Source organism: Wyeomyia smithii, chromosome 3, assembly GCF_029784165.1.
Source record: "Wyeomyia smithii strain HCP4-BCI-WySm-NY-G18 chromosome 3, ASM2978416v1, whole genome shotgun sequence".
NCBI lineage: Eukaryota > Metazoa > Arthropoda > Insecta > Diptera > Culicidae > Wyeomyia > Wyeomyia smithii.
This window is the reverse complement of record NC_073696.1, coordinates 178,922,362-178,949,089: the sequence shown is the minus strand read 5'-3', so window position 1 is coordinate 178,949,089 and position 26,728 is coordinate 178,922,362. Positions and strand designations below refer to the sequence as shown.

Below are 26,728 nucleotides of genomic sequence, written 5' to 3'. Positions count from 1 at the left end.
TAGAGTAGCTACGCATATTTTATATTTCAGTCAAAGCAGTCCAAATATTTAAAAACTTTTTAGTAAATTAGTATGCTATTAGGGATTATCCATATCCGTTCAGTATTTGTTTGAGTCGTAGAAAGAATATTGCATATTTGGAGGAGTAAAAAAAACTTTTGCACAATTTAATCAGTAGTTCGAACCAGGATCATATAAATGGTTCAAATCACAATCAGCATGATTCGAACCTGGATCATTATTCCTCTGTCATTAAATATCGAAAAGTAAATCATTCAGGCATTGAAATGCAGTTTTGAGTACTACAATATAATCGTTATAAGTGTGTTTTCACATCAGAAATCAATTATGATACATAACTGCAATCATTTATTAGAAACGCTGAGATCAATCCAAGTGTATCATGAAAAACGCTGAAACTAGTTCGAACCAGGATCAAACCCTCTACTTCTGTTTACGTCGTAGAATTAGCTGCAATTCAGTACACCCTAGGTATTTCCTGGGAAAAATACATTTGGGAGCTCTAGCCGAAAAACCATTCCAGATTACCTTAGTATGCTCGATACCGGGCAATGGGAAAGCGAACTCTTTGGCTAAGGTGGGCGCAACAACCGGTGACATTTATGAAAGACTAATTGCCTTCAATGAATTTTTTGCACTTGTAGGTACGTCAGAATTTGATCATCAGTTTTCAAAATTCTTGAACCAAAGGGGAACTGGGAAGGTTACATTCCATTATACCCAATCGACGAGCCCGTGGTTCAAGGGGTTAGATGTAGGTGATCTCCGTGGCTCTGTGGTTAGAGATGTCGATCGGCTAGCGATACTTTGGTTCAATTCCCGATCAGGTCGAGGATCTTTTCGAGCTGGAAATTTTCTCGACTGAGGCACGGTGTATCGTTATACTTATCCTGCAACATGCAGAATGTGCCAAAAACAGTATCGATAACGAATTCTTTCAACTAATAATCGAGTTGATCGAGACCGCATTAGCCCCACAGGCTAGCGTGCGATATTGTTCTTATATTGTTCATTTGTGTGATGTCTCGGCTTATGTCCAATCATTATAGATTCGACGCGCATCTCCGTTGTGTTGGGCTCGGGGAAAGTGGTTACTGTGCCTGTGGTGAAGGTTATCACGACATAGAGCACTTTGTTTGGTCATGCCCTGTACACCGTGGCGCCAGGTCTAAATTAATTGCTTCCCTTCAGGTAATTTTTTACAGTGTTTTTCCCTGACGCAATTTGATGTGGGACACCTTTTGGCTTCCGCTTTGTATAGATCGATAACGGCACCGGCTATATTCTTACGGTCGGTTGAGGAAGAAAGAAAGGAAGCGTTATAATCGTTCGTGTCAGAGACCGAGTTTACCTCTGCATCTCTAACGAACGTTACAGAGATGAATTATTACTTTTGTCACCGTGGTAGTGACGGTTTTTTACACTTTAACTCTTTTTTTTTGTGTATGCCGAAATCTACCGTTCTTTATTACCGAACTTGGTTACTCCTGCCAAGTCAAGTATTGACAATTATGATTTGCCTGGAGAGATGTATTCATTCAACTCTGTGTGGAATCTGACATTTTGTTTTCAAGTTTCAGCGAGAGTGAAGGAATAAAGTGAGGGACCCGAGAATGAACTATTGCGTAAAAGCCTCTGCTACACAGAACGGATTCTACTAAGATTCGAACCCATGATCATTCGCTTATCAAATCGTACTAAGTAACCATGAGACTACAAGCTCTCCTAAAACGTGTCTCTAGATAAATTGTTCCGTTAATTACTCTCCATTTCAGAGAAGTTGCAATCTTAGGATAAATCTGTCTAGAAGTGAGAAACGAATTTTACTTTTTTTTTCTATGTGAAACATTTCATAAGAAATAACTTTGTTGAAGACAACATGCATCTGTCTGCCTTTTCGAACGCACTTTTGTGGAGTTTCCTATAGAGTGCCCCCTAGAATCTTTTTATAGTGATTTTCTGCAATTTTTCCAAACAAAATTTATTTTCATTTCTTATAGGGTAAAAGCACCGGTTTTGGCCATAGTATGTTATGCATGAGAGATATTTGTTCTTCTTCTTTCGAAAAATATGTAATTGAATCGGTTCAACAGGGAAATCGGATGAATTTGCCTATATTCGGCACTAACATTGAGTTTAAATAAATAAATTATGTTATTTTATTTACATATTTTTCAACCAAAAAATTTTTTTCTAGGTTTCTATTTCGGCCATAGCATTTCTGAATTGGCCACTACGTGAAAAAATTGAAGTCACACGAATTTATTTTATACTTTGAATTTATTTTATACTTTGACCTAACCAAATCGTTGAAAATCGTTGTTATTGAACTAACTGAATGGCCAATATATCTACTAATCAAACTAAATAATAATATTGCATTCACTCATAGCTAGCAGTGCAAAGTACTCCGAGTTATAATTTTATTTAAATTAAGTAGGATGTTTAATAAGACTGACATCACATCATTGATCTATATTATTTTTTCATCTGTCGTTGATCTATATTAATAAGCTTCCGGTCTTTGCTTTGTTCACACAGAAACTTATTTGTATTATTTGCTAACATCAACCTCGGTAACTCTAATGCCACTTACTATAGTCACCTGGTTAAAAGTCCGAAGCGTTAGTTTTGGTAAAAACAATTAAAGTTACAGTTACAACCCTATGTTTATTCATGTCCTATAGTAAGTTATGCCTGATGCTGGTAACAAAAATTGCTATAGAAATGGACAAACTTAAAAAAAAGTAATGCTCTATAAAAATTAGCAAATTGCAAATTATCTGAACGTGAACGCTAGACTGTATAGTAAACTGGGGAAATTATAATTAATTCGTTTATTGCAAGTAAAATACGCATATTTATTTGCTACAGTTTGTAATAATTTTGTCGAATAATATCAGCAGATTCAATAATAAACATCGAAATAGGAGTACAGCCGAAATTCGTTAGTTGGAACACAACTGCCACCCAACTAGCGAATCGTGTTCGTTAGTTGTATGAACTGACAACTGGGTAAATTTTTCAAAGAGGGGCGCCGATTGTTTGTTTTTTTCCTGTTTTGCAAAATTTTACACTTTAACTCTTTTTTTTTGTGTATGCCGAAATCTACCGTTCTTTATTACCGAACTTGGTTACTCCTGCCAAGTCAAGTATTGACAATTATGATTTGCCTGGAGAGATGTATTCATTCAACTCTGTGTGGAATCTGACATTTTGTTTTCAAGTTTCAGCGAGAGTGAAGGAATAAAGTGAGGGACCCGAGAATGAACTATTGCGTAAAAGCCTCTGCTACACAGAACGGATTCTACTAAGATTCGAACCCATGATCATTCGCTTATCAAATCGTACTAAGTAACCATGAGACTACAAGCTCTCCTAAAACGTGTCTCTAGATAAATTGTTCCGTTAATTACTCTCCATTTCAGAGAAGTTGCAATCTTAGGATAAATCTGTCTAGAAGTGAGAAACGAATTTTACTTTTTTTTTCTATGTGAAACATTTCATAAGAAATAACTTTGTTGAAGACAACATGCATCTGTCTGCCTTTTCGAACGCACTTTTGTGGAGTTTCCTATAGAGTGCCCCCTAGAATCTTTTTATAGTGATTTTCTGCAATTTTTCCAAACAAAATTTATTTTCATTTCTTATAGGGTAAAAGCACCGGTTTTGGCCATAGTATGTTATGCATGAGAGATATTTGTTCTTCTTCTTTCGAAAAATATGTAATTGAATCGGTTCAACAGGGAAATCGGATGAATTCGCCTATATTCGGCACTAACATTGAGTTTAAATAAATAAATTATGTTATTTTATTTACATATTTTTCAACCAAAAAATTTTTTTCTAGGTTTCTATTTCGGCCATAGCATTTCTGAATTGGCCACTACGTGAAAAAATTGAAGTCACACGAATTTATTTTATACTTTGAATTTATTTTATACTTTGACCTAACCAAATCGTTGAAAATCGTTGTTATTGAACTAACTGAATGGCCAATATATCTACTAATCAAACTAAATAATAATATTGCATTCACTCATAGCTAGCAGTGCAAAGTACTCCGAGTTATAATTTTATTTAAATTAAGTAGGATGTTTAATAAGACTGACATCACATCATTGATCTATATTATTTTTTCATCTGTCGTTGATCTATATTAATAAGCTTCCGGTCTTTGCTTTGTTCACACAGAAACTTATTTGTATTATTTGCTAACATCAACCTCGGTAACTCTAATGCCACTTACTATAGTCACCTGGTTAAAAGTCCGAAGCGTTAGTTTTGGTAAAAACAATTAAAGTTACAGTTACAACCCTATGTTTATTCATGTCCTATAGTAAGTTATGCCTGATGCTGGTAACAAAAATTGCTATAGAAATGGACAAACTTAAAAAAAAGTAATGCTCTATAAAAATTAGCAAATTGCAAATTATCTGAACGTGAACGCTAGACTGTATAGTAAACTGGGGAAATTATAATTAATTCGTTTATTGCAAGTAAAATACGCATATTTATTTGCTACAGTTTGTAATAATTTTGTCGAATAATATCAGCAGATTCAATAATAAACATCGAAATAGGAGTACAGCCGAAATTCGTTAGTTGGAACACAACTGCCACCCAACTAGCGAATCGTGTTCGTTAGTTGTATGAACTGACAACTGGGTAAATTTTTCAAAGAGGGGCGCCGATTGTTTGTTTTTTTCCTGTTTTGCAAAATTTCCTAATTTCATTGCGGTAAAACTATGTCAAATAAAATGAACTTTGCTCATCTGTCGTGCTGCTGTAACAAATTTTTTATGTATTTGGTCAATACTATTTCATACAAAAAATCCAACGAGAAGCAAAATGATAGAGCACAAGCACATCACTCTGCTTCTTGCCTAAAAAATGGAGGATCGCTACGCTGGATATTTCCGGTGAAGGCGCTGAAGAAATAAAAGAACAAACAACCGAACAGTAAATCTCTAAATTACACAAAAAATGTTGTAAATTTATAACATGTATTTTTCAAATTACGCGTTTGATTATGCGAGAGATGATCTGCATGAAGTGTCCAGTTAATAGCGCTGAGAAACAAACTTATTAGTGCTGAATGGATGAAGCGTAATAACTAAACATGTTTACAAATTTTTCACAACAATAAATATTATTTTATTTTAGTAATATTTTTTTCACTTTTCGGACCCCTGAAATGCATTTGAATGACGTTGAATTCTGACATTAGAGTGCTTTTTAGTTGGGTGACAGCCCAACTAGCGAACACCCAATTAACGAACCTCCAACTAACGAACAACCAACGAGCGAATCATCACTGTATAGGAGAGTTTAACATACAAGAAATAGGAATGTAGGAGAGTTTGACATATTTTTTCACAATTATCAATTTTATTCTATCATGGCCAAAACTGGTGGTATGGCCAAAACCGGTGCTTCCACCCTACATCTTTAGTTTTTGAACATTTTGTTACAATAGCAGAGCGAAGGGCGAATGGATTTGTATCCGTTGTTACTTAGCAGCGACACCAATCACGGAGTTGTAGGTTATCTGGGTTACTAGTGTCGGTTGTATAGGGTAATTGAGGCTCTTAGCAGTTAACACATTAGCGCGGAACTGGAGGATCGATCAGTTGGCAGTATGGTTATCCTGATAACACATAGAGTATTCAGTCTTAACTTTATTTGCACTTAACAATTCGTATAATTATAACTGTTACTATTTACACGATTTACAACACGACAATGTGTTCTCTTGGCGTTTACATAATGACTCACTCTCGACTGCAGCTAAATATGTATTTATAGCTGATCAACACAATATTCGCATTGTTGAGTTGCAGGAAGAATATTTAATTGCTAGAAGTGAACGCGCGCACACTGGCGTCACTGGGTTCTATTGTAGCTTGGCCGTAACGTGCACAGTATAGCCTGTGTAATCTGCTTGGGGTATCCCAACAGCCCTTATTTACGAATAGATATCTACAAATGGAGATACACTAAGGTCGTTTTTTACGCGGGGGATGCGTTCCAAATTTGTATGGGCCCGCGTAAAAAACGACTTTTTTGAGTTGCAAATATAACAAAGAAAGCCGTCCCAAAACGTTAAAACCGCGTTTGGATATGATAGTGGCCAATTCAGAGACCAAAATTCAATGTTTTAAATTTTGAGTATTTACACCAAAAATTGTGTTTTTTTTTTTGGAAACTGTTATATGATCACTCGTGGTTGAAATGAGGTCAATAGCTTGTACCGTTTTTGAGTAATGGAGGAAAGTAACCCGCGTTAAAAAACGCGTAAAAGCGACCTTACAGTAAATGCTTAAATTACTCGCCATAAGTTTTAAATCGCTTCCCTGAGTATTGTAACACTCAGTTTGAATACTGGAGCACCTCAAAACAAGTTTAAACTCAAGATATAGACATATTTCAGGTGATGAATATGCCTATTAGGGTGGGGAAAAGTGAGCGATTTTCCAGAACCAAGTTTTTTTGGTTCCTTTTGTGGTCCAAAACAACCCCAAACTTGCCTGAAGTCGAATGGTTTTGTCTCCGCTTGGCGCATTGCATTTCAAATTTGTATGAAAATTTATATGGGAAAACCTACTTTTTTGCATTTACCTTTCTAGAGAGCTCAATAATGCTCTAATAATGCACTACATTATGTTAAAGTATAGTATTTTATTAAGAGCTAGAATGTCCCTATGAAGAGCTATAGCTGTTCAAAGTTGAGTATGTCGATTAAAATGCAGAAAATCTTGTTTTCTGCCAACATTACCAATGTACCGGCGTCAGTAGGATTCCTATCAGAAGTAATCTGTCGTTACGAGTTTGTACACTCAGCTGGATCAAGCAAACAAATTTAGGTCAATATTCTAGGCGTAGAAAGAATCTACAACGTGTTCCAGAGGTTACTTCTGATGAAAATCTGACTGACGCCGGTACACTGGCAGTGTTGGCAGAAAAAATGATTTGCAACATAAATTTCGGCCTACTCAACTTTGAACAGCTGTAGTATTTTTTTTGAGACACCCTAGCTCTTTAGTGTCTTCGGCCAAGTTGTTAGGCACCAAAAAACCTACCATTTGAAGTCATGAAACCTATGGCCATTTTGAGCTCTTTAGAATGGAAAATGCATAAAAGTTGGTTTTTCCATACAAATCTCCATATAAATTTGAAATGCAATGCGCCAAGCGGAGACAAAACCAATCGACTTCCGATAAATTTAGGATTGTTTGGGGCCCCAAATAGATAAAAAAAAACTTGGTTCTGGCTTTCTGCTATCAAGTTTCGTTTTTTTCATATAACGATTTCCTACCCTAATGCCTATATCTTGAGCTTCCGCCGACCTAGAAAGTTACGGTCTTCAGTAAACTTGTTCAGCAGGTCAAAGGCTTCTGGATGGTGGACAGTTCGTTGTGAAATTTCACCGATACGTGGAGCTAGTGAGCTTGAAAGTCATCGTATGTTTACCTTAACTTATCTCACGGTTTTGATCTTCTAGAAAGTTGTGGTTTTCAGCGAACTTATTCAGGAGGTCAAGGTCTTCTGGATAATGGGCAGTTCAACACGGAAGTTCACCGCTATGTTGCGCTAGGTTCCACACGATTCTTCTTATTTTGACCATAGCCATTCTTGAGTCTCTGAAAGTTGCGGCTTTCGACCAGTGCAACCAGTGCACACTGGGAAAAAATGGACCCAAATTCCCACTAATTAGAAGCCGCTAGACTGGCAACCTGGTATATAGCATTTTTTCATGTAAAATTGGCCAACAAATCGATTGGTGATATTTTCATTCTGTGCAGGGTTCGGAAAAGGGTCTATATTTCCAAAAATACACAAAAATAGGGTGAAAGGGGGCAAAATAGACCGTTTCCCGTGTCCTGCTCAAAATGAAACCATCTTCAATCGATTTTTTGACCAATTTTACATAAAAAATGCTATATTTCAGGATGCCAATCTAGCGGCGATTATTGAGTGAAAAACCCGGAATCCACATTTCCACTAAATAATCGCCGCTGGGCTAACAACTTGAAATATAGCATTTCTTATGTAAAATTCGTCAACAAATCGATTGAAGATGGTTTCATTTTGGGCAGGGTACGGGAAATGGTCTATTTTGCCCCTTTTAACCCTGTTTTTGTTTATTTTTGGAAATATAGACCCTATCCCGTGCCCTGCACAGAATGAAAATATCACGAATCGATTCGTTGACCAATTTTACATAAGGAATGCTATACTTCAGGCTGCCAGCCCAGCGGCTTCTAATTAGTGGGAATTTGGGTCCATTTTTTCCCAGTGTGCAGTGGTGGTAATGTCAATTAATCGATATTTAAACAACGTGGGTATTGCTGTACGATGGATGATGCCAAAATCCAAATGGGCACAAAACAAAAGAAAAGCAAAGTAACAACCGCAAGGTGTTTGACTGTATTTGACGCTACTAGAATTGTTGCCTTCGGAAGTTACCACAAGTGATAAGTTCTGTCTAAAAAAATGTGGTGGCCTTGTTAAGGTTAAAAATGGCATCTGATGACGATTTACAGCCTCTGGATATTATTCTGTTTTGGAAATACCCATATTAAATGGTATTTGGTCATTTTAGATTGTTTCTAAGACACGAGGAATCATCATCTTGAATTTCATTTCATTGTTCTGGTTCTGAGAAACCCTTCGTAGGTGGTATTTGGTCACTTTTGGCTGTTTTCCATAAACCGGACATCACCATCTTGAAATCCGAAATGGCGTCTGAAGTAAAAAATACTCAAAACTTCAGTATCACGTTGTAGAAGAATTCTGAACTAATATGTTGACCAACTAGAAGTCATTGACCTTCTAAACAACTTTGCTGAAGATAACAACATTCTATGTGGTCGAATTACCGGGATAAATTAACTTCAAAACATTTAGAACTACATGCATACTAGCGTCGTGTTGCGTCCAAATCAAAGTTTGTACCAATTAAAAATCCTTGACCTGTTGAACAACTTCACCGTAGGTCGTAACTTACTAAGAGTATTGAAAATTTCGATATAAATCAAGTTCATATTACTCTAAATTACATGGACATCGTGGTCTGTTCGCCGACCACAAGCTTTTGACCTTTGGAAGAACTGAAAATCACGGCTTTGTAGATTGTCGGAACGACGAGATGAAGTTTTACATAAAACTGCTCCTTTTTTGATGCTAAACTTTTCGGGATGCTGCAATATTCAGTGAAGTGATTCCAAACTTCTGGCGGGTAGTATATATCTGGATTTAACCGTTGTGTACTCAGCAATTTTGACACACGTAAGTACTTGGCAGGATACTCAGGTACTCACCAAAATGAAATTCTTCTTACTTTTATTATTATTCTTCTATTTCCAATCCCATCAAAAATTTGGAAAATTTGTCTAATTTGCCATTCGTTCTCATATGGTTCCTGTAAATCCGGATCTCCGGAGCCAGGTTTTTTATTTTTATTTATTTAATTTTATCAATTGGCAATAAAACCAAACAATATTGGTATCTAAATTCATGAAATCACTCTAGGAGCTGACTTTTTTACATTCTGAGTCTATCTGCCGAGTTGTCCTTGAAATGGCCACTCTAGAACAGGTTCTCGTGGGGCCCTATATGGCCACAAGCATGTTTTATAAAATCCACAGCAATATGTACATAAAAATTCATTGAATCCCTCAAGAAAATGATGAACATTCTTTTCAAGAATGAAATGAATATACGACCGGAATGATTGGTATGGAGTTCGGCTTTCTCGGTCTTGGGAATCAAACGACTAAATTGTGTTTATCCTAACGTTTCAACCTTTGGTTTAGGCCTTTTTCAAAGGTTACTATAATTTAAAATACAATTAATACACAAACTAACAACTAACAAAAACATGAACATACACTCTAGTCTGTCGTTTTTCGTTGAGTATAAATGCATAGTGGTCAGTCGGTAAATCTAATTCTTCGGCTCAGATGGGCCTATTTCAAAAAAACATATACGGTTGGGTTAGCACAAACATACATAAAACGGGTAAATATAATTTGAATACTCAAATAAATAAAATCCACGTACATAACTTAGGAAAAATCACTCTGGTTGAAAACTGATCACCCTCTGAGGCGGTATCCATAACTTACGTAACGGTCATAAAAGGGAGGGGGGGAGGTATCCTTGAGCGTTACGATTTGTTACACAGGTTGGGGGGAGGTGAGTTCAGCGTTACGTAACGAAAAATCTTCGGAGAGAATCCCTTTGCAGCGTTACGTAATTTTTATGGGGGGTAGATGTTGGCGTTACGTTTTGGTTACATATGGAGGGGGTGGGGGTCCAAAAATCGAGTTTTTTGTGTTACGTAATTTATGGATGTCGCCTGATTATTAACTGTAACGGACAATTCAAAATGGAGTGGGAGGCTTTGCGATGAATTGTACTATGCATCTGAAATGCTAGCATCTGTCGGACTATCTGTTGGTCTATTGCTCTCGGAAGCGATTTGTGATCTGCGAGAAACGATGTTTGCGTAAGTGTGAAGAATGCCTGCGTACGTGATATTGAGGTTGTCAACGTCTGTGCGGAAATTAACTGTGTTTGGGTGTGTTGTAGATATGGCACATTTCGAGTATAGGGAGATCCGCAGAGCGGTAGCTACGATCAACTATTTTAGTACTGCTAAGGTTTAAAGTGTGTTGGTGATCAATGATATGTTGTGTTAGAGCTGTTCTTTGCTCATTTGGATGGTGTGGGGATGCGGATAGTTTAATGATGTTGGACCTGTGTCCACTAACTCTAGTTTCTAGATTATTTTTCGTCATCTCTATATACGATTTCTCACAATTACTACAAGGGATCGTATAGATGACATTGCTCTGTTATAGAGGTTCTATGGGATCTGTGACTTGCCTTAGCAAGTTTCGGGTTGTTTTGGTGGTTTTTAATGCCATCTTAACTAGAGGGTAATCTTTTTTGAGGATGCTGACTAGAATGGAGCTGAGTACTGGTATGTTAATCATCGAACGGTAGGGGTTTCAGATGTTGGGTGGTGGCGTTGTCGGTTTTCTGTTTATGAGGCGGTTGATGAGAGCAGATGGGTAGCTGTTACGACGGATTTGCTAAAAAATTGTCTGTTTATGCTGTGTCGTGATGTTGTTGGTGGTCAAGCTGGTTACTCGCTGGATGAAATTACAAGCGACGTTTATTTTCATTGAAAGCGGATGAAAAGAGTGATAATTTAGCAGACGTCCGGAAGCAATGGGCTGGGAATACCATTCTGTGCTTAGTGTTTGTTGTGCGGAACGGATAACCTTCGTGTCTAGATACGGCAGAGCTCCATTACTTCCTTCTTCCATCATGAATTGGAGATTTGGATGAAAATTGTTGAATATGCTAAGAGTGTTTAGTGTTTCTTGCTTTGGTAGGGCTAGTATCAGGTCGTCTACATATTTTTTGAGAACCGTATCAAACATAGGCGTAGCCAGAGGGGGGCAGGGGGGGGCGTTGCCCCTCGCTAAATGTTGACATTGGTGCAGAATTTTGTTTTCAATAACTCTAATAGCACAAAACGACATCTTTAGCCCATAGAAACATCGGTGTAAAGTATCAGCCAGATCAAAAATAATTGATTGAAATGCTTGCGCTATGTTGCGTGGAATTGCACAGGTTTTTCAGTTGGAGGACCAAGGATATTGCAGCGGCAAAAGTACCGGGCAAATCCGCCTGCATCAACTACTATCCTTGCTACATCCCGCTAACGTAATACGCATGTCGTTGGAAGAGTTCAAGCGCAAAACCGAAAATTTCGTAATTTTTTATAAAGTTGACAATTTTGTTTTGAGGTGGAAGTTTTGTATAAACATTGCAGCAGTATGAGAGCAGACCGTAAGAACTTGGGAGAGTTGGATCTTATAGACCTGCTAGCTAAAGCCCGTTCTTTCTTCCCTGCGACTGAGAAAGCAGTTAAAATTGCACTTGCTCTACCATGGAAACATGCACGATTGAACGCTCGTTCAGCGCATTACGTCAATATTTGAATATTTGAACAGCGGTTGAGTGCTCTCTGCTTGCTGAGTGTTAATTGGCAGATGGTCAACAACAATCGTGAAAAGACACATGAACCGCTTCCGTAACGTTAGACGTTTGATGCCCGAGGACTTTATTGAGAATCTTGACTGTGTCTTCAATCTTCACGTCCTTGGGAACCTTTGACAGAATGTAGTTGAGATAGCGGCTGTGCAAATGGGTGTCCAGTTTTCGGAGAAGTAAACGCACCTTCGCCGCATCAAAAAGAGGGACTCCAAAATCTGCTCCGGGGTTTGATACTGACGCTGCTGGACCGCTAGCCGCTGTAAAATTTGGGCCATCTTGTGAATCATATCTTGAATTCCCGGTTGCGGCTACTGATCAACTCTATCTTCTGCCGTGTTCGTGGATTCTTGAGATCCTCGTCGCAAAAATAATATGTCCAAAGGTTTAAATGAACTTAAGAGTTTTTAGTGAAAAACATCTATTTATATTCGAGATTGGACAAAGAATTATCAAATTTTCCACTCTGATGTCAAGGACAACTTTTCACTGGTTGCCTTGATGTAACAATCACTAAAGATTAGTATTTATTTCTATTTTTCAAAACACACTAAAGTCCCTTTTTACACGGGGGATACGTGCCGCGTAAATTCCGGAATCCGCGTAAAAAAAACGCGTAAATTTCGAAATCCGCGTAAAAAACCGCGTAAATTCTGGAATCCACATAAAAAAGCCGCGTAAAAACAACCGCGTAAAAAGCGACCTTAGTGAACCATTTTTTTTACTTCTAAAATTTTGAAGAGCTTGCCCCCCCCCCCCCCCCCCCCCTATTTGAAATTCTGGCTACGCCCATGGTATCAAACCGTATCAAAACAGATTCATGTGAGGATCTATATGGCCACCAACATGATTGGATAGAGACCCTAGCAATATGTATATCAAAATTCATGACATTACTCCAGGAATCAATTTCAAAAATTTTGAATCAAGAATCGGTTAAGAAATGAAATAGTAAGGAGCATTTCATTATGTGGGTACACGGGTAACCTCGTAACGGTACACCGTGGTCCTTAACAGCTTCCTACGGGGTTCCGTCACATTAGCTGACGCATTTTGGAACACCAAATTTTTATCACGCGAAAAGGAGCAGCCTTGAGCTGCCTATAGAAGTGGGGCAAGACTTGCTTCCGCTTGGCTGGGGTGACGAGAACGGCAAACAAAATAAGTCACCCGTAAGCACAGCTAGAATGAACACCGAACTTAAGAGCCAGTTCGCGAGAACCGCAACCACTTTTCTGAGGAACGTTGTTTTGATGTTCTCTGATTGAGCTGAAATTTTCACCGTTTGTTTGTCTAATCAAGGTAGGAAGTTTTGCACAATTTCAATTTTTTTCATTGAGGTTAAGTTGGGTAAAACGGCCCTTGAAAATGATATGTCAAAATACTAAAAAGTGCAATAACTCCTGCTAGTCTTGATGGATTTTTCTGAAAATTTGTGGTATTATTCTACACTAAGAGTACTTTAAAATGCATGGTCACAATATATGACAAAGATTTACATGACGAAAAAATAATATTTTCCTTGGAAAATACTTGGCGATTTTCGGGGTGCTGTTTTCTCTACAGAAAACAGTCCAGAACCCGAAGTTAGCATTTTATAAAACAACTAAAGAGATTTTATTTGATATTTGTCGGAATTTTTCATTAGAAAGTTCATGAACTACTAGCTGACCCGACAAACTTTGCCCCACATATTTTTGTGTTTGATTAAATAATTTTAAACATTCCAAATTCCATGTCATGTCTTTATAGTCTGCAAATGCACGACGGATCGGCCATAGGATATGATCAAGGTCAAAAGGCAAATCGTTTGAAATGGTTGGTTCTATCGAAATGACAACATACTCGACTTTTGGCTGCTGTACATCGCCTTTATTCTGAATGTATTCATATTGGGTGGTATTCGGTCATTTTCAGATGTTTTTCAGGCATCAATCTGATACCGGAAATACCTGTATTGGGTGGTGTTCAGTAGTTTTGGTTGTTTTCCAGAAACTGACAGTGGCTTTCTTTTGATTCAAAATGGTGTCCAGGATCAATGTTTGGTTTCTGCATCATCTCGAATACGGAAATATCCATATTGAGTATTATTCGATCATTTTCGGCTGTTTCCCAGAAGATACCATCTTACAATTTAAAATGGTGTCCGAGGAAAATTTTTAGCTTATTGCATTTTTTTTTTTTTTCTTCACATAACATTTATTTGACACGGCACAAATACAATTTAATGTTTAACGGCGCCAATTATATCTGATGACTTAAAAACTAAAGCAAATTTTTTATCCTCGCTGCCGACTACGAGCTGAAATTAGGTCTAACTTAAAACTAGCATGGGATTTCCAATCAGTGTTTTGTTGTTCAATGGTCGTCTGATAATCGTCGAATGGCATGTATGGATTCGTTCTGCTGAGCCACGATGTCGTGAGTTGGGACAGAGGCTCGTAGTCCTTGGGTCCTGGTTCTATTGTGCGGGGTCTGGTTGCTGGTTTTGTGCTTAAGGTTCAAACGTGTTCTTGTCGTTTTGTTGGGTGTAGACGGAGGGGAACGGGACTAGACTGGGGCGTGGATGGATTTCAGGAAAACGTATATAAGGGACATGTAGGATAGGTCACGGCTCGCCAAGACATCACGAACAGGAACAGCCGGCTGTCTACCCTCGGCCTGCAGGGAAGCTATTAATTTAGACCTGGCGTCACGGTGTACAGGGCATGACCAAACCACATGCTCTATGTCGTGATAACCTTCACCACAGGCACAGATACCACTTTCCCCGAGCCCAACACGACGGAGGAGCGCGTCAAATCTATAGTGATTGGACATAAGCCGGGACATCACGCAAATGAAATCCCGACCTACATCCAACCCCTTGAACCACGGGTTCGTCGATACTTTGGGGATTATGGAATGTAACCACCTTCCCAATTCCCCTCTGGTCCAAGCATTTTGCCAACTGATGATCGTATTCTGACGTACAAGTGCGAAAAATTCATTAAAGGCAATTGGTCTTTCATAAATATCACCGTTTGTTGCGCCCACCTTAGCCAAAGAGTCCGCTTTCTCATTACCCGGTATCGAGCAGTGAGAAGGGACCCACGCTAAGGTAATCTGAGTAGATTTTTCGGATAAAGCACTCAGATGTTCCCGTATTTTCCCCAGGAAATACGGAGAGTGCTTAACATCTTTCATCGATCGGAGAGCCTCAATGGAACTGAGACTGTCCGTAAAGATGAAATAATGGTCCGTGGGCATTTTTTCGATAATCCCTAGGGTGTACTGAATTGCAGCCAATTCTGCGACGTAAACAGAAGCAGGATTATCGAGCTTATGGGAGACGGTTAAATTGTTATTGAAGATACCGAAGCCAGTGGACCCATCAAGAAGTGATCCGTCAGTGTAGTACATATTGTCGCAGTTGATGTTTCGATATTTATTGGAAAAAATTTTAGGGATCTGCTGCACGCGTAAATGATCCGGGATTCCACGAGTTTCTTCTATCATGGATGTATCGAAAAACACAGTAGAATCAGAAGTATTTGATAAGTCGACACGATTTGGAATATTCGAAGAAGGGTTAATATTTTGGGACATGTGATTGAAATACAATGTCATAAAACGGGTTTGAGAATGAAGTTCGATTAACCTTTCAAAATTTTCAATCACGGGACGGTTCAAGACCTCACATTTGATTAGAATACGAGAAGACAGGCTCCAGAAGCGGTTTTTCAATGGTAGTACTCCAGCTAAAACCTCCAAACTCATCGTATGGGTCGACTGCATGCAACCTAAGGCGATACGCAAACAACGATATTGTATTCGCTCCAGTTTGATCAAATGTGTGTTTGCTGCGGAGCGGAAGCAGAAACACCCGTATTCAATAACAGACAATATCGTTGTTTGGTAAAGCCTTATAAGGTCTCCTGGATGGGCTCCCCACCATTGTCCGGTTATTGTACGAAGAAAATTCACTCTTTGTTGACATTTTTTCATCAGATACCTCACGTGACAACCCCAGGTGCCTTTAGAGTCGAACCAGACACCAAGATATTTGTGTACCAAAACCTGAGAAATCGTTTTACCCATTAATTGTGTTTGAAGCTGAGCAGGTTCATGCTTCCTAGAAAAAACTACTTTCTCAGTCTTCTCCGGAGAGAATTCGATACCTAGCTGTAAAGCCCAAGCAGACAAATTGTCCAAGGTATCTTGCAATGGTCCTTGCAAATCGGCAGCTTTGGCTCCTGTAACAGAGATTACACTGTCGTCTGCAAGTTGTCTTATCGTGCATGAATTTGCCAGACATTCGTCGATGTCATTTACATAAAAGTTGTAAAGAAGGGGGCTTAAACATGAGCCCTGGGGAAGACCCATGTAGCTAATGCGAAAAGTTGCCAAATCGCCATGCGTAAAATGCATGTGCTTTTCGGACAACAAATTGTGCAAAAAATTGTTCAAAATTGGAGAAAATCCTTGTCGGTGAAGTTTACCCGAAAGAATGTCAATAGAAACGGAATCAAAAGCCCCCTTAATGTCCAAGAACGCAGACGCCATTTGTTCTTTACGAGCATACGCCAGCTGAATATCTGTTGAAAGCAACGCAAGACAATCATTCGTCCCTTTGGCACGGCGGAAGCCAAATTGAGTTTCTGATAGTAGACCATTTGATTCGACCCAGTGGTCTAAACGACGGAGTATCATTTTTTCCATCAATTTCCGGATACAGGATAGCATTGCAATCGGCCTATAAGAGTTGTGATTAGAAGCTGGTTTCCCTGGTTTTTGGATGGCGATCACCTTCACTTGCCTCCAATCCTGCGGTACAATGTTTTGCTCCAGGAACTTATTGAACAAGTTCAACAAGCGCCTCTTGGCATTGCCGGGTAGATTCTTCAACAAGTTGAATTTGATTCTATCTAATCCAGGCGCGTTATTGTTACAGGACAGGAGGGCAACTGAAAATTCTGCCATCGTAAAAGGTGATTCTATCGCGTCGTGGCCCGGAGACGCATCGCGAACAATATTTTGCGCAGGAACAGAGTCCGGACATACTTTCCTGGCAAAATCAAATATCCACCTACTTGAAGACTCCTCGCTTTCGTTGACCGTTACGCAATTCCGCATTCTTCGGGCTGTGTTCCAAAGAGTGCTCATCGATGTCTCCCTCGACGTCTCGTTCACGAACCGACGCCAATATCCACGTTTCTTTGCTTTAGCCAAGCTTTTAAGCTTGGTATCAAGCTCCGAATACCGTAAATAGTCGCCAGGTATACCTCCCGTCTGGTAGGCCTTAAACGCGTCGGATCTTTGCGTGTAGACATCGGAGCACTCTTGGTCCCACCACGGAGTGGGAGGCCGTTCTTTGATCGTTACGCCGGGATATTTCTTCGTTTGGGCTTGCAACGCGGCGTCGAGAATCAAGCCCGCGAGGAGGTTGTATTCTTCAAGTGGTGAATGATGTTGAATCGACTCGACCGCTTTTGAAATCATTTCCTCGTATAACTTCCAATCGACATTTCGTGTGAGGTCATACGGAATGTCAATTGGTCGCATGCGAGTTGACCCGTTAGTAATTGAAATAAGAATAGGCAGATGGTCGCTACCGTGAGGATCGAGGATTACCTTCCATGTGCAATCCAACCGTAGCGACGTCGAACATAAATATAGATCCAAAGCGCTTGGGCGCGCTGGAGGTTTCGGGATACGTGTCATTTCACCGTTGTTTAAAATAGTCATGTCGAAGTCATCGCAAAGGTAATAGATTAAAGAGGAGCGGTTATCATTGTATGGGGAACCCCAAGCCACGCCATGAGAGTTGAAGTCTCCCAAAATCAAACGTGGCGAGGGAAGAAGTTCTATTAAATCAAAGAGCAGCCGTTGCCCAACCTGTGCTCTGGGGGGAATATATATTGAGGCAATACAAAGCTCTTTACCTTGTATTGTCATTTGACATGCGACAACTTCGATGCCTGGAATCGAGGGGAGGTTAATACGATAGAAAGAATAGCACTTTTTAATCCCTAAAAGTACTCCTCCATATGGGGTGTCTCGATCAAGGCGAATAATATTAAAATCATGGAAGTTGAGATCAATATTTGAAGTAAGCCAAGTTTCACAAAGGGAAAATGCATCGCATTTGTTTTTATTTATCAAAACTTTAAACGAATCAATTTTTGGTCAAATACTTCTACAATTCCACTGTAAGACAGAGATAGAATCCTTCATATACGCAGTTGAATTAGGCATCGAAGGATACAATCGCTGCAAGGAGAGGCCATTGGGCAGTCAACTGCTTCAAAAATGATCTAACTGTTGGGAGGAATGCTGTAAGAAAAATTTTAATTGGATCGGGTACATTGAAAGTTTCAAAAATCCAGTCCACAATGTCAGAAAATTTCACTAATCCAGAGTTTGTTTCATCAACTGGGAGTGTAAAAGGAGCAACTGGGGTTTTAGATGTTCCTGGCAGTGCTGGGAACTCCTTCTGGGACTTTAAATTTGCCAGCCCAGGAGGAGTTTGCTTCGGTTTTTCCGCAGCACTGTTTGGTTTGTTTGTAACTTTCATTTCACTTTGAGAAATCTTAGGACCTTTTCTGGGAAGTTTAGGAGAGGAAATTTTTTTCCTCTTTCTAGACTCCCCAGGATTGGCGTAAGATGCTCCCGCTGGTGAATCGTCAGAATCGGTTTCATCAGAGGACAACAGATCGAAGGGGTTCGAAGTAACGGGAGAAGTGGTAACGGTCTTTTTCAGCATGTCAGCGTAGGAACGCTTTGAACGCTCTTTGAGAGACCGTTTTATTTTATCCCTGCGCTGCATGTACACCGCACATGTCGAGAGCTCATGCAGATTTTCTCCGCAGTGAATACACTTTTCAGCGTTAACACTGCAAGAATCTTCCGCATGAGACTCCCCACACTTGCCACAACGTGCCTTATTGCAGCAGTAGGCGGCTGTATGGCCTAACTGCTTGCAATTCAGGCAGTTCATGACGCGGGGCACGTAGAGCCTCACAGGGAGACGAACCCGGTGGATCGAGACGTGGCTTGGTAGTGCAGACCCGGCGAACGTAACTCGAAACGAGTCTGACGGAGTGTATACTGTTTTGCCACCGATGATCGATGCTGACCGCAATTGCTTGCAGTCGAGCACCTTTACTTCGGGACACATTTTGTTCTTAAAGCACCCTTTGGCACTTTGCAGTATACACTCGACGGACAGATTCGAATCGGTTATGACACCGTCGATCTCCACGTCTCGTGCGGGTATGTAAACGCGATACTCGCGTGTGAAGAGCTCAGAGCAAGCTATATCGTTGGCCTCTTTCAGGTTACCGACCACGACACGGAGCTTGTTAGGCCGGACCTTGGAAATTTCGGTCACGCCCTTGTACTCCTTCGTCAGGTCTTTAGAAATCTGCAAGAGGTTCAACTTTTTCGATTTCGGTCCTGCCTTTGGCCGAAAATAAACAGTATAGCTGCCCTGGGCTCCGTCTGGGTAAAGCCTGGGGCGAGGGGGGACTGAAGAATGAACAGGGGAGGGGGTAACAGAAGGGTCAGGGTCAGAGGGGTTCGGGGATGGTGGCGCGGGAGGCGAGGGATCTACATCCATCGCGCTAAGTCTAGCGCACTAGCGCTGACAAGAACACGTACCTTTTTATTTCTCCCTTCCAGTAAGGTTGGTTGTCCGATCGTTCGAAGTAGCAGCCGTTACAGCCAGCAGCACCAATACAGCAGCACCAAACAGCCACCAGCAGCGAGCCAGGTGTGAGATCACTCCACACAGCGATACAACTCGCTGACACTGATGGCTTCTTCTTTTTCCTCGTTTGTGTCTCGTCCACTGCTGTAGCACAATCCAGCCAGCAGCCAAATCGGCTTACGCACCAGCTGGCAGTCACGATGCGAAACAGTTGCACAAAGGCACGACCTTGAACCCGGATTTATTTCACTTGACCAGGCAAACAATGCCAACACTTGTTCACACGTCTTTTGTTTTATACTCTATCGGACCGATCACCAAACACGTCCAGTACTGATGCGTGTTCGGCACAGAATGAAAGAGCTTATTGCATTATTCTGGTTTCGGTGATATTCATATTGGATGGTATTTGGTTATTTTAAGCTGTTTACCACAAACCGGAAGTCGCCATTATGGACTTCAAAATGGCATGTGAAATCAATTTTTGACCTCTGGGCGTCATTCGGGTTCAGGAAACGTTAATATTGAACGGTATTTGGTCATTTTCGGTTGTTTACCAGACACCGGAAGCCACCATCTTTGAATTCAAAAAAGGTGTCTGTGATCGATTTTTAGCATCATTTTGGTTCCAAAGATACTCATACTTAATGGAAATCGACCATTTTAGGCTGTTTTCCAGAAACCGGAAGTGGCCATCTTACAGTTCAAAATGTTGTCTGAGGTCGCTTTGTGGCTCCAGTTCATCATTTCGATTCCGAAAATACCCATATTGGGTGTTATTTGGTCACTTTCCGCTGTTTTTCAGCCATTTTGGATTTAAAAATGGCATTTGGAGACATTTTCTGGCCTCTGGGCGAAATCCTGGTTCCGGAAAAACCCATATTAGAAACCGGAAGTTTATATCTGAAAATAAAAAATGGCGTCTGGAGTCGAGTTTTGGCTGCTGTGCATCGACCCGATAATTTTAGACTGTTTTCCGGAAAACCTGGTTGAAATATCTGTTTAATTTGTACGGAAGACCTCCCTCCCCTTTCAGAAAACGGAGGAGTGTCAAATCACCATAGAAATTAGTGTGAGATTTGAATAAGAGCCCTCCCATCCAGGAGTGGGAGGGGTGTCGAATCACCATGAAAATATTTTTTGCTCCCTTCTTATTCACTTGATTAGTGCTTGAGTTGTGAAGAAATTTAATTTTCATTTGTATGAACCCACTCCTTCAGAAGAGGGACGGGTGTCGAACCACCATAAAAATTTTTCTAGCTCTCAAAAACCTCAACATATCAAATTTGGTTACATTTACTTGATTATTTCTCTAGATGTGCAGAAATTTGTGTTTAATGTGTAGGAACCCCCACCTTTCCAGAAGAGGGAGGGATTTCGAACTATTATGGACATATTTGGTACATCTAAATACATTAACATGCCAAATTTGGCTGTATTTGCTTGATTGGTTCTCGAGCTGTGCGAAATTTGTGTTTCGTTTGTATGGGACTCTCCCTTATAGATAATTGAGGGGTGTTAAACCATTATGGACATATTTGTTACCCCTAAAAACATTCACATGCCAAATTTGGTTCAAATAAAATGTTAGTTCTCGAGATGTGCAGAAACCTGTATTAAATTAGTATGGAACTTCTTTCTTCCAGAAGAGGGAGGGGTGTCAAACTAATATGGACATATTTGTTGCTCCTGAATAAATTCACATGCCAAATTTGGTTCCATTTACTATGTTAGTTTCCGAGATGTGCAGAAGAGGGAGGGGTCTCATACTATCTTAGTCACCTTTCTCGGCCCCTGAAACCCCTATATACAAAATTTCACGCTGATCGGTTCAGTAGGTTCCAAGCCTATTTGGATCAGACAGACAGACAGAGTTGCATTTTCATATGTATAGATTCGCTTAAATTTCTAAATGTTGTGTCATATGAGACAGTTTTTTTTTTAATTTTATTACTAGAGCAATTCCATAAAAAAGGGGTAACCAATTTAATCGATTTTTATTTAACTTTTTTCACAAAAATAATAGTTTTTTTTAAAATGTACATTTTTTTCGAAAAGACAAAATTGTTATCTACAACTTTGCCGAAGATTCAAAATATTGGTAATCATCAATACCTTCCAAAAATAGCATTTTACAATAGCCAACTCCAAAAAAATAAACAAATATCACAAAACGGCATCTATAGGCAACTATGGCAACGTCTATGCAAAGTTTCAGCTAAAAATGTCAAATTTTAAAACTGGGACATGTTTTGTGGAACTGCTCATTATGACAATTTCAAACATTATGACAATTCTATGTTTTCAATTTTAGCGATATTCAACAAAGAACTGCATACAAAATTTTATTTATTACGTTCGCTCACGAGGTCATGATCAACGAATTTTCTTATCGCTATTTTCGTCAAATTATTGTGAACAATTATTATAAACACTGTTTTTGGTTTACATCAACAGATCAAACACAAATGAATTAAGTTCACCAAATTGCCTTTTCCGACATGCCTGATCTAAGTTTAAAACCAAATCAAAAATTATAACCCAACTTTTGCGTAAAACAATCCAATAATATTTTCGAATAGCAAAAAATAGCATATAAAAAAGAAGAGGAGAAAACACACATGATATTTCTTTTGAATATTTGATTTGTATGATTGATGCAATCATCTCGATTTTTTTCGGTAGTTACTTTTATTACTTTCCACCTGCTGTTGTTCATCCGTTGCTTGAAATAGCCCGTATCAATATCTGATGCAATAAAAAAATCGATAGTGGAGTCATATTATTTTATGGCCTGCTCAGGAATATATTATGAGGGAAAAAGATTGACAAAACCCGAAATCATCACCCTTTCATTTAACTAGATGGTAGGTATTTTTTGCACAAAGGAACTTTTGTTAGCTTAACAAATCAACTTCTCAGCCTATTTTGAAACAGAATTCGTAACAAATATCTCTCTGTTCGTACGCTCAATGAACCAGTTCTAAACAAACTCGTTTTTATTCATAAGCAGACTCAAGACTCGAGCACAAGACTCGAGTTGTTAACGCCAGCAAGAATACTATATGATTTGATAACAATTTAGCAGTAATCTGAGACTATTCATCCACCAAAGTTTGTTGTACCTACCAAAATAAACCCTCAAAATAGCCCACAAAAAATACTCTAAAAAGCAGGAAAGTTAATTCAATTTGGAATTCTTATTAATAATTTCGAACAATGTCATATTTTTTAACAACTGGTAATCTGCTTAACCGGGAAAAATTGGATCGCTAGAGTGCCAAACCCATCCGATTGAATTTACGGTTCAGAGATACAGGTCATGGACTCACCTGCAGCACATAGTGCTGTGTGCACTTGGTGTTTCCTTTATCAAGCACGATGGAACTTTCGTTGAGAGCGGTTTCCATTAGCGAATATGTCACGTTGCCCAGGAGGAAAAGATTGTCCGCTGCCAACGTCGTTGATTCAAGATAGTAGTTACTATCGCGACCGCTCTCGGTGAAGGAGCATTGCAAGGAGGAGTTTTCTTCTGCGAAAGAACAGTGTATACGGGTTGAATCACTCCGTCGGGGCAGATATGATTTTAGTATATAATAGCGTTAGCCAAGAATTTGAAAGGAAAATTTAATAAATGAAATTCCCGGATACTGTTCAACACTATCTGGCAGGATGTAAGACCAACACACGAACCTATTCTCCCGTACTGCACCACCTCGACGCTGATGCTGGTACCGATAGGACAGGATAAGCTCATGAGCTCGTCTTCACAACCGGTTCTCCGGAATGCGCGCAACGTGCTGGAAAGCAGACCTGTAAAGACGAAGCAATTTTTATCCGTCAAATGTGGTTCTTACGAAGTTATGTGAAGTTTAACAAGAAACTGAAACAGAAATAATATCACATGAGAAATGTCAGAATATTAAATAATAAGGAAGGGGAACAAGTTACACATAAAAAGTTTACTGATGCCCTTGCTGTTTGAATATGAGTAAGCAAGAAGTTTAATTGCGTTAGTATTGGAGTATTTAGTATAATGAATCATATGTTAAATGATTTCAACACCATACATACCAGGTCTCAGAGAAAAATTAGGCAAATATCAAACATAATTTAACATGTAGTGAATGATTCCAACGAGACGAATATAACTGTTTAGCTCATAGATACGCATCAATTTTAATTGAGAGAATTATTCTTAACAGAATGATGTCACACATCAACGAAAATTAAATTTTTGCAAATGAACAGTTTGGATTTCGCCTTGAGCATTCCACAACTCATCAATTGCTCAGAGTTACTAATATGATACGACCTAACAAATCTGAAGGTTATTCCACTGGAGCTGCTCTTTTAGACATAGAAAAAGCATTCGACAGTGTTTGGCATAAAGGTTCGATTGCGAAATTGCAAACTTTTAATTTTCCAATTTTCCTAATCAAAATTTTAAGAAATTATCTTGCTGATCGAACTCTGCAGGTTGTCTAACATATTCACTTCAGATCTTCCTGATTTGCCTCCAGGATGCACAAAGTCATTGTTCTGCGATGACACAAGCATTTCCGTAAAAGGAAAAAGTCTTCGTGTCATATGTAGTCGATTGCAGAAAAGTTTAGATATTTTTTTTTCCTACTTGCAAAAGTGGAAAATCTCTCCCAATGCTTCTAAAACTCAAATGATAATTTTTCCGCATAAGCCTAGGGCATTTTTCCTCAAGCCAAACAATAATCACGTTGTCAAGATGAATGGGGTTACTTTAAGTTGGTCTGACAAGGTTAAGTACTTGGGACTAATTTATGATAAAAAACTTATTTTCAAAGAGCACATTGAGAGTATACAAGCCAAGTGCACCAAATATACGAGATGTTTATATCCTCTCATTAACAGGAATTCTAAACTTTGTTTAAAGAACAAACTTTTGATTTACAAACAAATTTTTAGACCAGCAATGCTTAATGCTGTACCGATCTGGTCAAGTTGCTGTTCAACAAGGAAGAAAACGCTCCAAAGGATTCAGAATAAAATTCTGAAAATGATTTTGAAGCGTCCTCCTTGAATTTATTCATTTATTTATTTCGTCAAGCAAATGTAGACTACAGTTATAATAATACAATGTTTTCTTATATTCTATACATTATTTCCAGTAGTTAGTCGTTTTTTTATTTGATTTCTGCCCATTGTGATGTCGATATTTTCGCAGTGCTGGTTATAGTGACGCATCATGCGATTTATTGGGCCATTTTTTGAGTAGTTTGTTCTGTGAGAATTTTCCGAAAATATTTTACGATTTCTTAATTGACGACTGGGTGCATAAAAATTTAGTTGTGATAATAATTGAGTAGATTGCACGCGTTGAGAAATAATGTCATTGATAAAATAAAGCATTGAAAGATCGCGGCGTTCTTTAAGTGCTTGTATGTCTATAAGCATGCAGCGTGCTTCATATGATGGTAAGGGAAATGATGTCCAATTTAGCTTACGAAGCGCGTACAAAAGAAATTGTTTTTGGACAGATTCAATGCGTTCTTCATGTGTGGCAATATAGGGATTCCATACAATGCTACAATATTCCAGAATTGGTCGGACGTATGTAATATATAATAGTTTGATTGTATATGGGTCTTGAAAATTGTGGCCGAAGCGTTTTATAAAGCCCAGCAAACTATTTGCTTTGTTGATAATTGTATTATAATGTTCTATGAATGTGAGTTTGGAGTCTAAGATTACGCCTAGGTCCCTAACGATTTTGCATTTTTCTACTGGTTGGTTTCCTAAGAAAATGTTTGTTGGTGGTGTTACTGTTTTTCTGCTAAAGGCTATTGAATTACATTTTTTAATGTTGAGTTGTAATAGGCTTTTGTTGCACCAAGTGTAGAATACATTAATTTCATTCTGGAATATTTCGAAGTCTTCTGCGTTGGTTATTTCTATAAAGAGCTTCATGTCATCAGCATATACAAGCACATGTATTGACTTAAGAAGAAAGGAAATGTCATTTACGTATAATATAAAAAGAAGAGGGCCCAGGTGGGAACCTTGAGGAACCCCAGAAGTTACTTCTATTGGGTTCGAAAAGGAATTTTGAAAGCGGACTATTTGTGTTCGTTTTGTTAAGTATGACTGCAGCCATTCCAAAAATTTTGTTTCAGTTCCGTATTTTTCGAGCTTGAAGAGTAATAATAGTATGTCGATTCTGTCAAATGCCTTGCTAAAGTCCGTATAAAGAGCTTCTACGTGGTTACCGTAGTCCATTACAGTCAGAGTGAAAGTTATGAATTCCAAAAGATTTGTGGTAGTTGATCGGCCTTTGTAAAAGCCGTGCTGTTGAGTTGTAATTTGGTGTTTTACTTGTTGAAAGATTTTTTCAATAATTATTGATTCAAATAATTTTGGAATGCATGAAATAATGGCAATTCCACGATAATTACGAATGTCAGATTTAGCGCCAGATTTGAAAATTGGCACTAAATATGAGGTTTTCCAGAGTTCTGGGAAAATTCCATTCTTCAGGGACATGTTAAAAAGGTGTTGTAAGGGTGTAGATAGTTCTTCTGCCAATTTTTTGAGAAAAATTGGAGCTATTCTGTCAGGTCCAGGACCTTTCGTAGCGTCTAAATTTTTAAGTGCGTTTTGAATTTCGAATTCAGATATTTGATTGACAGATAAAGAATTCGAAAAATCAGGAAAATACGAGAAGTATTCGCGGTCGCGATCTGTTTCTTCATATGTGGTGTAAATTTCTTGAAAAAAAGTGGCAAAAAGACTACATATTTCATTACTAGTTTGTCCTACATTACTGTCAAGATGCATTCGTGATGGAAAGTTGTTACTTTTTAGTTTGGTTTTTACGTAATTAAAGAAGTTCTTAGGGCAAGACTTGATTTGATGTTCGATTTTACGATTATGTTCTTCATGTGCAATTTTAATGGCTGCGTCAAGTTGACA

General features: G+C 38.9%; 1 protein-coding gene across 2 annotated transcripts in view; it reads right to left on the bottom strand.

The window, feature by feature from the left end:
- LOC129728876 (uncharacterized) overlaps nt 1-26,728 on the bottom strand; it is a 149,729-nt gene that overhangs the window by 70,420 nt on the left and 52,581 nt on the right. For both annotated transcript variants that reach the window (XM_055687344.1, XM_055687345.1), the window contains exons 2-3: nt 23,477-23,596; nt 23,116-23,315 (exon numbers count right to left, since the gene is read on the bottom strand). In XM_055687344.1, the coding sequence (XP_055543319.1) occupies nt 23,116-23,315; nt 23,477-23,596 (320 nt within the window). The remainder of the gene's footprint in view (nt 1-23,115; nt 23,316-23,476; nt 23,597-26,728) is intronic.